The sequence below is a fragment of the Mesoplodon mirus genome (genome assembly GCF_964341445.2).
Source record: "Mesoplodon mirus genome assembly, chromosome: 2".
NCBI lineage: Eukaryota > Metazoa > Chordata > Mammalia > Artiodactyla > Ziphiidae > Mesoplodon > Mesoplodon mirus.
This window is the reverse complement of record NC_138977.1, coordinates 1747502-1761684: the sequence shown is the minus strand read 5'-3', so window position 1 is coordinate 1761684 and position 14183 is coordinate 1747502. Positions and strand designations below refer to the sequence as shown.

The 14183-nt window shown below is 40.7% G+C and overlaps 1 protein-coding gene across 1 annotated transcript in view; it reads right to left on the bottom strand.

Annotated features, from left to right (window-relative positions):
* The window catches only part of RNF175 (ring finger protein 175), a gene marked incomplete at its 5' end in the record, with an annotated part of 78409 nt that overhangs the window by 56718 nt on the left and 7508 nt on the right, over window positions 1-14183 (bottom strand). Inside the window, 2 exon segments of the mRNA XM_082633904.1 lie at window positions 7974-8115; window positions 10858-10895. Coding sequence (XP_082490030.1) covers window positions 7974-8115; window positions 10858-10895 — 180 coding nt within the window.

Below are 14183 nucleotides of genomic sequence, written 5' to 3'. Positions count from 1 at the left end.
CGTTTAACAAGGACTTAGAAGAACTAAAGAGCAAACAAACAATGATGAACAGCACAATAAATGAAATTAAAAGTTCTCTAGAATGAATCAATAACAGAATAACTGAGGCAGAAGAATGGATAAGTGACCTGGAAGGTAAAATAGTGGAAATAACTACTGCAGAGCAGAATAAAGAAAAAAGAATGAAAAGAATTGAGGACCGTCTCAGATGCCGCTGGGAAAACATTAAATGCGCCAACATTTGAATTATTGGGGTCTTAAAAGAAGAAGAGAAAAAGAAAGGAACTGAGTAAATATTTGAAGAGATTACCATTGAAAACTTCCCTGCCATGGGAAAGGAAATAGTCAAGTCCAGGAAGCACAGAGAGTCCCACACAGGGTAAATCCAAGGAGAAACACACCAAGACACATATTAATCAAACTATCAAAAATTAAATACAGAGAAAAAATATTAAAAGCAGCAAGGGAAAAGCAACAAATAACATACAAGGGAATCCTCATAAGGTTAAGAGCTGATTTTTCAGTAGAAACTGCAAGCCAGAAGGGAATGGCAAGACATATTTAAAGTGATGACAGGGAAGAATCTACAACCAAGATTACCCAGAAAGGATCTTTTTTTTTTTTTTTTGCAGTACGTGGGTCTCTCACTGTTGTGGCCTCTCCCGTTGCAGAGCACAGGCTCGGGACACGCAGGCTCAGCGGCCACGGCTCATGGGCCCAGCCGCTCCGCGGCATGTGGGATCTTCCCGGACCGGGGCACGAACCCGTGTCCCCTGCATCGGCAGGCAGACTCTCAACCACTACGCCACCAGGGAAGCCCCCAGAAAGGATCTTATTCAGATTCAACAGAGAAGTTAAAACCTTTACAGACAAGCAAAAGCTAAGAGAATTCATCATCACCAAAACAGCCTTACAACAAATGCTAAAGGAACTTCTCTAGGCAGTAAACACAAGAGAGGGAAAAGACCTACAGTAAAAAACCCAAAACAATTAAGAAAATGGTAATAGGAACATAAATATCATAATTACCTTAAATGTAAATGGACTAAATGCTCCAACCAAAGGACACAGATTGGCTGAATGGATACAAAAACAGGACCCATATATATGCTGTTTACAAGAGACCCACTTCAGACCTAAGGACACATACAGACTGAAAGTGAGGGGATGGAAAAACGTTATTCCATGCAAATGGAAAGCAAAAGAAAGCTGGAGTAGCAATTCTCATATCAGAAAAAATAGACTTAATAATAAAGACTATTACAAGAGACAAAGAAGGACACTACATAATGATCAAGGGATCAATCCAAGAAGAAGATATAACAATGGTAAATATTTATGCACCCAACATAGGAGCACCTCAATACATAAGGCAAATACTAACAGCCATAAAAGGGGAAATCGATAGTATCACAATCATAGTAGGGGACTTTAACGCCCCACTTTCACCAATGGACAGATCATCCACAATGAAAATAAATAAGGAAACACAAGCTTTAAATGATACATTAATCAAGATGGACTTAATTGATATTTCTAGGACATTCCATCCAAAAACAACAGAATATACTTTCTTCTCAAGTGCTCATGGAACATTCTCCATGATAGATCATATCTTGGGTCACAAATCAAGCGTTGGTAAATTTAAGAAAATTGAAATCATATCAGTTATCTTTTCTGACCACAGCCCTGAGACTAGATATCAATTACAGGAAAAAAAACTGTAAAAAATACATACACATGGAGGCTGAACAATACACTACTAAATAACCAAGAGATCACTGAAGAAATCAAAGGGAAATAAAAATATACCTAGAAACAAATGACAATAAAAACTTGATGACCCAAAACCTATGGGATGCAGCAAAAGCAGTTCTAAGAGGGAAGTTTATAACAATACAATCCTACCTCAAGAAACAAGAAAAGTATCAAATAAACAACCTAACCTTACACCTAAAGCAATCAGAGAAAGAAAAAAAAAACACCCCCCAAAATTAGCAGAAGGAAAGAAATCATAAAAATCAGATCAGAAATAAAGGAAAAAGAAATGAAACAATAGCAAATATCAATAAAACTAAAAGCTGGTTCTTTGAGAAGATAAAAAAATGCATAAACCATTAGCTAGACTCATCAAGAAAAAAGGAAAAAGACTCAAATCAGTAGGTTTAGAAATGAAAAAGAAGGAGTAACAACTGACACTGCAGAAATACAGAGGATCATGAGAGATTACTAAAATCAACTATATGCCAATAAAATGGACAACCTGGAAGAAATGGACAATTTCTTAGAAATGCACAACCTGCCGAGACTGAACAAAGAGGAAATAGCAACTATAAACAGACTAATCACAAGGACTGAAGTTGAAATTGTGATTAAAAATCTTCCAACAAGCAAAAGTCCAGGACCAGATGGCTTCACAGGTGAATTCTATCAAACATTTAGAGAAGAGCTAACACCTATCCTTCTCAAACTCTTCCAAAATATAGCAGAGGGAGGAACACACCCAAACTCATTCTATGAGGCCACCAGCACCCTGATACCAAAACCAGAAAATGATGTCACAAGAAAAGAAAACTGCAGGCCAATATCTCTGATGAACATAGGTGCAAAAATCCTCAACAAAATACTAACAAAGAGAATCCAACAGCACATTAAAAGGATCATACACCATGATCAAGTGGGGTTTATTCCAGGAATGCAAAGATTCTTTAGTATAGGCAAATCAATCAATGTGATACATGAAATTAACAAACTGAAGGATAAAAACCATATGATTATCTCAATAGATGCAGAAATAGCTTTTGAGAAAATTCAACACCGATTTATGATAAAAAACCCTCCAGAAAGTAGGCATAGAGGGAACCTACATAATAACATAATAAAGACCATATATGACAAACTCACAGCCAACATCATTCTCAATGGTGAAAAACTGAAACCATTTCTACTGAGATCAGCAAAAAGACAATGTTGCCCACTCTCACCACTATTATTCAACATAGTTTTGGAAGTTTTAGCCAGAGCAGTCAGAAAAGAAAAAGAAATAAAAGGAATCCAAATCGGAAAAGAAGTAAAACTGTCACTGTTTGCAGATGACATAATACTATACATAGAGAATCCTAAAAGTGCCACCAGAAAACTCCTAGTGCTAAACAATGAATTTGGTAAAGTAGCAGTTTACAAAATTAATGCACAGAAATCTCTTGCATTCCTATATACTAATGATAAGAAATCTGAAAGAGAATTTAAGGAAACGCTCCCATTTACCACTGCAACAAAAAGAATAAAATACCTAGGAATAAACCTACCTAAGGAGACAAAAGACCTGTATGCAGAAAACTATAAGACACTGATGAAAGAAATTAAATATGGTACAACCAGATGGAGAGATATTCCATGTTCTTGGATTGGAAGAATCAACATTGTGAAAATGACTCTACTACCCAAAGCAATCTACAGATTCAATGCAATCCCTTTCAAACTACTAATGACATTTTTCACAGAACTAGAACAAAAATATGACAATTTGTATGAAAACACAAAAGACCCTGAAGAGCCAAAGCAAACTTGAGAAAGAAAAATGGAGCTGGAGGAATCAGGCTCCCTGACTTCAGACTACACTACAAAGCCACAGTAATCAAGACAGTATGGTACTGGCACAAAAACAGAAATGTAGATCAATGGAACAGGATAGAAAGCCCAGAGATAAACCCATGCACATATGGTCACCTTATCTTTGATAAAGGAGGCAAGAATGTATAAAGGAGAAAAGACAGCCTCTTCAATAAGTGGTGTTGGGAAAACTGGACAGCTACATATGAAAGAATGAAATTAAAACATTCCCTAACACCATACAGAAAAATAAACTCAAAATTGATTAAAGACCTAAATGTAAGGCCAGACACTCTAAAACTAGTAGAGGAAAACACAGGCAGAACACTCTATGACATAAATCACAGCAAGATCCTTTTGACCCGCCTCCTAGAGAAATGGAAATAAAAACAAAAATAAACAAATGGGACCTAATGTAACTTAGAAGCTTTTGCATAGCAAAGGAAACCAAAAACAAGACAAAAAGACAACCCTCAGAATGGGAGAAAATATTTGCAAATGAAGCAACTGACAAAGGATTAATCTCCAAAATATACAAGCGTCTCATGTAGCTCAATATCAAAAAAACAAACAATCCAATGCAAAAATGGGCAGAAGACCTAAATAGACATTTCTCCAAAGAAGATATACAGATTGCCAACAAACACATGAAACGATGCTCAACATCAGTAGTCATTAGAGAAATGCAAATGAAACTACAATGAGGTGTCACCTCACAATGGTCAGAATGGCCATCATCAAAAAATCTACAAACAATAAATGCTGGAGAGGGTGTGGAGAAAAGGGAACACTCTTGCACTGTTGGTGGGAATGTGAATTGGTACAGTCACTATGGAGAACAATATGGAAGTTCCTTAGAAAACTGAAAATAGAACTACCATACGGCACAGCAATCCCACTACTGGGCATATACCCTGAGAAAACCATAATTCTAAAAGAGACATGTACCAAAATGTTCATTGCAGCTCTATTCACAATAGCCCGGAGCTGGAAACAACCTAAGTGTCCATCATTGGATGAATGGATAAAGAAGATGTGGCACATATATACAATGGAATATTACCCAGCCATAAAAAGAAGTGAAGTTGAGCTATTTGTAATGAGGTGGATAGACCTAGAGTCTGTCATACAGAGTGAAGTAAGTCAGAAAGAAAAAGACAAATACCGTATGCTAACACATATATATGGAATTTAAGAAAAAATAAATGTCATGAAGATCCTAGGGGTAAAACAGGAATAAAGACACAGACCTACTTGAGAATGGACTTGAGGATATGGGGAGGGGGAAGAGTAAGCTGTGACAAAGCGAGCGAGAGGCATGGACATATATACAGTACCAAACGTAAGGTAGATAGCTAGTGGGAAGCAGCCGCAGAGCACAGGGAGATCAGCTCGGTGCTTTGTGACCGCCTGGAGGGGTGGGATAGTGAGGGTGGGAGGGAGACACAAGAGGGAGGAGATATGGGGATATATGTATACGTATAGTTGATTCACTTTGTTAGACAGCAGAAACTAACACACCATTGTAAAGCATTTATAGCCAATAAAGATGTTAAAAAAAGATGTAAAAATTAAAAAAAATAATAAAATAAAAAAAGAAAAGAGCCAGGAACCTCAGGAACATGTTCAAAGCTCTTGCACTGGTAGGTCCTACATAATCTTAAATGACAAGAGAAACAAGTTAAAAGTTAGGTTATGTTTGGGTGATAAGGCTATTTAGGTCAGCTTTTGTGGAAACATGTTCAGCAAATTCCATCCCAAAGATATTAAACTGAGCAGTGTATTAGGTTCAGGTTTTTGGATACCATTCATGCAGAGCACAATAAAAAAGCTGGAAACCAGGGCTGGAATCAGCTACTGGTGCTCTGGGAACCATTTCCAGGCCCAGTGTTTGCAGATGTCACCAAGAGTTCCTGAAATGGCTGAGTTCTGATGTTGGTTCTTGTAGTGAACCTCCAAGTAGGGATGCACAGCATAGGGCAAAGTCAAAGCTGCAGCATGGGGAAAGCTCAGCCTCACGTACTGACTCTCACCTTGAGCTAAAGATTGTCATCAGAGACATGCAGGGGAAGGGGGCTACTCCATCTGTTCCTTTGGGGCAATACAGTAATAGATGGACAGATGGACAAAGGAGTAGAAAATACTCCACTGTATTTTCAGCTGTATCTATGAGCCAACCCAGAACAGTTCCAATGGCTCCACAGTTCCAATGAGACCCATATCTGTCCTTGACCCCTAAGGGCATCTTTAGACTCCTGGCTTTGTCAAAGTGCCAGACTGGGTCATCTTAAGAGATGCCATGATCACAGTCACCTGGGTACCTCCAAGGTATCCTTAGGACCACAGAGGCCCTCTGGGTAGCCATAAAATAGCACAGCTGTGTGACAGAAGGAGACAGAAACAGGAACCTCAGGGAAAAGTGGGGTGACTAAGGGAGTCTAGTTTGGGGGGGGAGTGGAGTACAGTCAAAAGCAACGTCCCTGGAGAGGCATTCTAGGCAGTACAACTCGTATAGTGAGCAACAGGAAACAACGTGGGCAGACCACTCCAGCTAACCAACAGTTGTAGCCTGAGCCACCAAGGGTTGGAACCTCCAATGGCAACAAGCCTTCAAGGGGCCTCTGACTCATGGGCAGGTGTATCTGTGGTATAGCCAGTGTGTGAACTCCACATTGACGGACGCAGTGAAGAAAGTTTGTCCAAGTGGAATATAGAGGGTGTTCATTTTAATTGACAAGGCAATGGTGACATGGCAGCACATGGATGCATTTGCTTCAGAGAGTTGACACATGAGCAACTTCGTCAGATACAAGACAAGGACAGATTCTTTTTGGCATAAGTACCTCAAAAATCATCAAATAAAAATGGCGGAGGAGTGGTGGGACAGTGCAAGTCAGTTGGCTCATGTGGTGTTTCCTTTCCAGGGGGATTTCTTTCTATGTAAAATCCACACCTGTGTCATCATGGAAACGGCAAAAAAATCTAATCCAGAGGTAATTAACAGTTATAAAGGAAGGATGGAACAGGGCTATGAACCTTTTCATTAAGAAGCCAGGTTTCTTCTTAAGGACTCTAGAAATTCTATGTTAGGTATTTCCATTTTGAAGATAAGGAAACCGTATATTTAAGGGGCTTTTCTTTGATATAAGATAACTAATGAGGTTTTATTCTCATCTCCTTCATTGAAGAAAATTTGTCCAAGTGGAATATAGAGGGTGTTCATTTTAATTGACAAGGCAATGGTGACATGGTAACACATGGATGCATTTGCTTAAAAAACAAACTCCTCCCCCCAAGATTCCCCTTTCTAAATAAATGTTCAAAATTACCTAAATTTAAATATTATAGGGAACTCAAAAGAATTCCTTTAGATCCCATGCTATGTAGGAAGTAATATTTATGATGGGTAAAAATAAAATAAAATACTGGTCTAAGCCAGCCCTTCATATGTCACAGGCAAGTCCTCTTATACAATGACCAGTCCAAGACCTGAACCATGGAGAGCATTAATTGAGGGCCTTTCTCCTCTGCAACGTTTCTCCACTCAGGCCATACTCAGGTCTAAACCATTGGTTCTCGGCATGCGGTCCCAGGACCAGTAACATCAGTACCACCTGGGAACTTGTTCGATGTGCAAATTATTTGGCCCCTATTGAATCAAAAACTCTGGGGGTGGGACCTGGGAATCTGAGTTAAGGAGCCCGCCAGGTTATTCTGATGCACCCTAGGATGTGAGCACCACTGCTTTCCACATTGCAGTAGCCTGGTCTCAAGTCCAACAAGCCTGGGGTATGACTCTGAGGCCATGAGATGGGAAGGCTTCAGTGGGCGTGCTTGGGTGGGATTGGTCTGTGACAACAGGATCCCGCTCTGTGTGGCCAAGGTCAGTACAGTGTCTGCCTTATCACGCTTCCTTGGATATGGAAACCATCAACGCCAAGACAGTTTATTGCTAATGAAGCAAAGTTAGACAGACTCAGTCTTTTGTTTCTGCCATTCCTAATCCTCCTGTCCTGGGCCACTGGCAGAAGTAGCTCATGCCCCAAAGGAAAATTGGGTTTTACGTAAACCAGGGTTTCTCAATCTTGGCACTATTGACATTTTTGTCACGAGGAGCTGTCCTGTGTATTTTCAGCGGCATCCCTGGCCTCTACCCACTACATTCCAGTAGCAGCTCCTATCCCCCCTCCCCTCCCGCTAAGACGTGACCATCACAAATGTTTCCAGATGTTGCTTCCGAGAGCAACTGTACTGGGTTGAGAGCCACCAACTGAAACCAAACCATTTCCTTCAAAGTGGTAACAAAGGAGGGATGCGGTGGGAAGAGGAGCAGGCTCCCAGCGGCCCCCGGGGTGACTCACACTGTAGGAATGACCACGCTTCTGTCTCCACTCCACCAGCACTATCTGGGCGATGACCAGGGCACAGAGGAAGATGAAGATCATCTCCGTGTGCCTGGACTCATGGCCCCGGGGCATCCTGTACACCCTCTCCTGCTGCAGGCTGGAACCAGCAAAGGAGGTCAGCTGAAAAAGCCCTCAACTCCGGCACATTTAGCAGAACAAGAAAAATAGGTGGGACTTACAAGAAGCAACTGGGAATTTCAAAGGTAGGGTTTTTGAAGCTTTGGTTACAAAGTTTTCCAAAGTCCTTCTTGGTTCCTCCCTTTGCCCTGGGCTTGGGGAAGGGACAGTGGAGAGAAGGAGCCTGAGTTTGTCAGCAAAACCAATTCCTCTCCGCCCTTAGCTTTCCCACGTGCTTTTGGCCTCAGCCTTGTCCTTTCAAGGAAAGTGATGGGGCCAAAAGCTCACTGATGGGCCCTGGGAAGACCTGGGTTCTAGCCCCTGATCTGCAACGTTGATCGCCTTGGGAAAGTCACTTATTCTATCTGAGCCCCAGTTTCCTCATTTGCAGATCTCAAATAATGATCCCTCTGTACCTCGCAGGATTGGTCTAAAACTGTAAAGCAAATATATATTTTATTTGTACCTATATGAGGAATAATAATTGCTATTAGGTTGAATCATATGAAATTGCCATTTTTGAAAGTAAAAAAAAACCCCAGTCAAATATTGGTAATTTCAAGTAATTGCTAACATTCTCAAGTACAAGGATATCCTGCAGATGGTGCCTGTGAAGAGAATATTATCCGCGGGGCTACAGAAAACTCCTGAGTTGTATAAATCATTTTCATTATAAGGAGAAAGAAGAGGCCTAAGTATTATCTTAGGCACAAACATTCAGAGGATGGCTAAATGCTTCAGTGTTTAGTTGGACTCTTAATTTTATACAATGGTAGAGAAAACCACTAAAATATTAGGTCATCTGGTTTAACTTCCTACAGCAGAAGTGGTCTCTAAGAGAATCTAGAGCAGGGGCTCTTGACCTGGTCTGTGAGTTGGAAATCACTGGGGAGCTTTTAAAAATCACGGTGCCCAGGCTGGACCCCAGATCAATGAAGTGAGCATTGCTGGGTGTTCTGGGCTGAACTGGTTCCCCTCAAAATTCATATGTTGAAGTCCTAACCCCTCAGAATGTGACTGTGTTTGGAGAGGGGGTCTTTAAGGAGGCAATTAAGGTAAATGAGGTCGTTAGGACGGGTCCTAATCCAACATGACTGGTGTCCTTACATGTGAGGGCACAGACTCCCACAGGGAAGACCATGTGAAGACACAAGGAGAAGGTGGCCCCCTGCAAGCCAAGGAGAGAGGCTTTAGAAGAAACCAAAGCCTGCCGACCTCTGGATCTTAGACTTCTAGCCTCCAGTCTGTGAGAAAATAGATTTCTGTTGTTATAGCACCCAGTCTGTGGTGCTTTGCTATGGCAGCCTGAGCAAACCGATAGAGATTTCCAGGATGGGATCCAGGCATCAGTAATTTTTAAAGTTCCCTGTGTGATTTTAAGGTGCAGCCAAGATTGGGATTCACTGACCTAGAGGAGAGAGCAGTCCAGGATCAAGATTAGGGGAAAGGGGGAAAAGTATGAATCTTGCCAATCAATTATTTTATAAATATTGGTTAGCACTATCTTTCACCCCAAGTGGGGAACCATTGGTCACAAACTCTCTCAGTGTCCACTTATGACTGGTCACAATATATATTTAGTTAGAGCACTGATCAGAAAGCACTCCAGGGTAACATTCTGTGACCTTTTAAGGCACTTGTTGTGTACCTGGGTTGAGACTTTGTCTTTACCAGCAGTTCTACAGAGCTGCCTCAGTAAGAGTCCCATCCAAATCCCAGGGGTGCCCCCTGCTGGAGAATGCACAAAAATGAGCCCACAGACCCTCATAAATATTCCTGCTTGAGTTCAACTTTTCTGCGATGGAATCTGAGGATATTAGTGCTGGGAGGTGCCATAGATGTACTGAGACCCCTTCATTTATCAAACGAAGAAGCTGAAATCCGCATCAGGTAAGCAACCTGAATAAAATTACATGGCTATTAGTTTCTGTGTTGGAAGCTGAGCTTAGGAGCCAAGAATGATTTCTAGAAGCTCTTTAAAAAATATATTCATTCTTCTGAAGAAATGGGAAGTGCAAAAAAAAAATAAAAGGGTACAAGCACTTAGTTATAGTTTTTACAGCCCCCAATCCCAAATAACTATTTAATATTCTCTGTAATGAGTGGACTTCAACTTAGGCCACGTAGATAGAAGAGTGAATTTATCATCAGTGTAAAATAGGGCTTGCATAGATATCAAACAAAATATACTTTATGACATTAATCTATTTTGTGCATGTACAGTAAAATGCATCTCAGATGGTTAACCTATGTGGAAGTACTTTGGGAAGTATAAAGCAGTGTACAAATGTAATAAATATTTCTACTTTGATTAGGAATACATTCATAATTGATAACCATAATGCAAAAAAGGAGGAACATTTCACTTTTATTTCATTTGGTGCCCATAGGGGTCCAATGGTCCCACAGTAGGTACCATAGCACAGGGGAAACAGCCTATCAAGAAAACCAGATGTGTCTGTGCCTCAGAGGACAAGGACATATAAGGACATGTATTGAGGGACATATGCATTTGTGGGACTGCATGGAGCCTACTGCAGAAAACAAATGAAATCCCTGTGGTTTTGGTCTATACGATCACTGTGCACACATGGCCGTGCTAACCCACCTTCTATCCTGGGAAATTTATAAATAAAATGATGGCTTCATTTAATTTCTCAAACTGTTAAGATGGAAGTCTAATTTTTAGTATATCAGCTATAAAAAAATACAAATCACTTACTTCCACTCATCATCTGCAGAAAGCTTTGTGTGAGAGATCTGAAAAACATAAAAAGGGCCCTTCTCAAATTTTTCTTGTTTTCTTAGCTTGTATTTTACAGCATTACATGAGAAACCCAAACCATGAAAAAGAGTGATGTTTCTTAGTACTGGAATAGTTTAGGATGAAAGTGCTAATAAAATATTTGCTTATGGAACAAAAACACACATACACATACACACCCTAAACAAAACAGTAATCAGGTCACTATTAATAAATACTTGATTCTTCTGTCTAAGGTCAGAGAACCAGATGAGGCCCCATTCCTGTGGTTTTGTTTGGCAATTCAGTCAGGGTTGTAGGGAGTGGCCGCCTAATGGGCAATGTTACCCTGGCTTCTGATATACGATCTGTGAGTTGGAGAACCTCTAAAAAACATCTGTTTTGCTGGTGTCTTTAATGATGCCAATGAGTAAATATCATCTCCAAGTTCAAGGTTTTAGAGTCAGAGCTGACCAGCTACTTGTTTGCAGCATTTTTGTGTCCTCCTGTTAATTTAATTTAAACCCTGACCCCAGGGATGGGGGGCAATGTGGCCTTGCCCTTGCACACTGAGCGGGAGAGCATAGAGACCATCCCCAGGAAGTGCTTTAGGCTGATCTACAGAGTGTTCCCACATGCTGCCTGCCTTCCGTTGGTCACTGCTAATCCACTACATTGGGTCATTTGAAGCCTTTAAGGCCAATCTTCGAAAAGACATCATCGTATAACCTTCATGGAGAACACAGGCTGCTTAATCTCTAGTCCAGGAGCATCAAAAGCTAAAAATCCCTAACGGTGGCAAAGAAGAGAAGGCAAATAAAGCATCTGTTACACAAATCTGACATTACCAGCTTTTTTTCCCTTTGTTTTCTTCAAATGGCATAAGCAATTCTGACAGATGGAAAGAAACAGCGCCATCCATATTTCAGGCTAGGCTTTCTCTGACTTGAGGTCAACTGGTTCCATAAAACACCTATGCCTTGGTCAGAGGCTGGAGGGGTTCCCCTATAAGAGAGATGAAAGCTCCAGGCGATACAGCTAAGCAGAGGCTTGGGCTGTATCTGCACAACGCGAGGGCTGGCTGGATGATGCCAGGAGAGGAAGTGGGTGAGGAAGCAGGGGATGCTGGCAGCTTCTCCTGGGCTCTCTGCCCACTGGTGGTCCCACCAGGTGGTCCCTGATATCCAAATGGAGGTCACAGCACCTGGGCTCAAGGCTGCTTTCCAGGAGCAAAACCTTAGTGGCAGCCCTCAGGGAAGAGCAGTACCCAAGTCCCCTCCTTTGTCTTGATAGGGCCCACTCGTCTGACATCTGCTTTGGGGGAGAAAACACTGGATGGGCTTGGAGCCCTGAGCCATGCAGCCACCCAGCACCACCCAGCACTAAACATCGAGCTGACTGGGGCTTTGGGTGACCCAGGGCACATCACCAACCTGTGTTTGTCTCCATTTCCGTCTTAGAGACTGGAGATTGACATAAAAGCTGCTCTTGTCTACTTCACTGGAGTACTGTGAGTATAAATAAGACAATAGATGAGAGTTTTGTAAGAAGGTGCTTCATCCAAGGGCCAGTTATCTCAGTAAAAGTTGTAACCAAAGACTCCCTGGGTCCTTTTCCTTTTGCTATTCAAGATCTTTGGATTCACAGTGCTTTTTGTTCAGATAACGTTAAAACAGGGAACTGGGTTTTTTGGTGAGAAGATAAATTCCCTTTGACTTTTACAAGCAATATAGCCCTGGGCATAAATGTGTAACTATCTATCAGATTCTAAGCCCTTTTTTTTTCATTGAAGTATAGTTGATTTACCATATTATATTAGTTTCAGGTGTACAGCATAGTGATTCAGTATTTTATAGATTATACTCCATTAAAAGTTATTACAAGATAATGCTATAATTCTCTGTGCTATACAGTATAACCTTGTTGCTTATCTATTTTATACAGAGTAGTTTGTATCTCTTAATCCCACACCCCTAATTTGCCCTCCCACCTCCCTTTCCACTTGGGTAACCACTAGTTTGTTTTCTATATCTTTTAGTCTGTTTCTCAAGTCATTTTAAAAGAAGTATGATAAATTATTCTACAGAAGACCAGGAAAGCTTAGGGAGTGGAAATTATAGCTGGAAAGATTTCTGCTAAATATTGGATACAGTTAAGGACTTCCTTAGATCAGGTGATATTGAAACAATATTCTTATTTCCTAGGGAAAAAGCAAACTATGATGATGATGGAAATGATAATGATACGCTTAGAGACATCTCTTTCCTAGTAATTGTTCCCTATAGTACAATATTTTTTTCTAGGGTGGAATCTACTTTTCGACAATTTCTTTCTGGTATGTAAGCGCAACTGGGATCTTAAGAGAATTTATTTTGGAAATTGAAATGACGCTAAGACTTATGCTTATCTGAAAGATAAACATAAGGATAGCCAGGAAAATTCAGAAGAAGAGTAAAGACTTGGCCTATCAGCCACTGAAATCTATAATACAGCCATAGAAATTAATTGAAAGCATTACTGGCCCAGGAAAAAGAAGACAGATGAGTGAACAGAACACAGAGGCCAGGAACAGACCCAACTACATATGATAAGCAGTGAGAAATCAGTGAGAAAGAAATGGATTGTTCAATAAATGGTTCTGAGACCATTAGCTAGTCATTTGGGAAAAATGTAAAGCTGGATCCATACCCAGCTTCAGAAGGATCAAATATTTAAATGTAAAAAGGAAAATCTTAAAAGGGCTAGAAGTAAACATGGGTAAATATTTTAATAATCACGCAGTGAAGAAGGCATTTCTAAGTATGACGTGGAGCCCAGAAATTGTAAAGTAAAAAAATTGATGAATTTTGAGGACATAAAAATCAAATACGTTAGATCACCTATATTTGAAAGACAAATTAAACTGGAGAAGATACAACATATGTGAAGGCAAGAAGTGAATAACCTGAAGAGAAAAAGAGCTTTTACAATTTAATCCAAAAGAGACAAAACATTTCCAAAGGGCAAGGCACATGAACAAGAAATTCATAAAATACAAATGAAAATGGCTCATTTATGAAAAGTTGTTTCAACTCACTAGTAAAAACTTTGGAAAAGCCTTTGTGAAAGAAGACTGATTGTGCTAAAGACCCTTGGGAAGGCTGAGGGGTGGAGGGGTCCTAGCACTTCTGGATGTGTGGGTGCAGCTGGGTGAAAACAAAAGGTTCAGTTAAGAGTGGTGGGAGGCTTTGTGTCCTTCTCCCCTGCACCCCACCCCTAGGGCAATTGGACGGGGCTCAGAGGCCCAGGAGCTCGGAGGGAGGTTG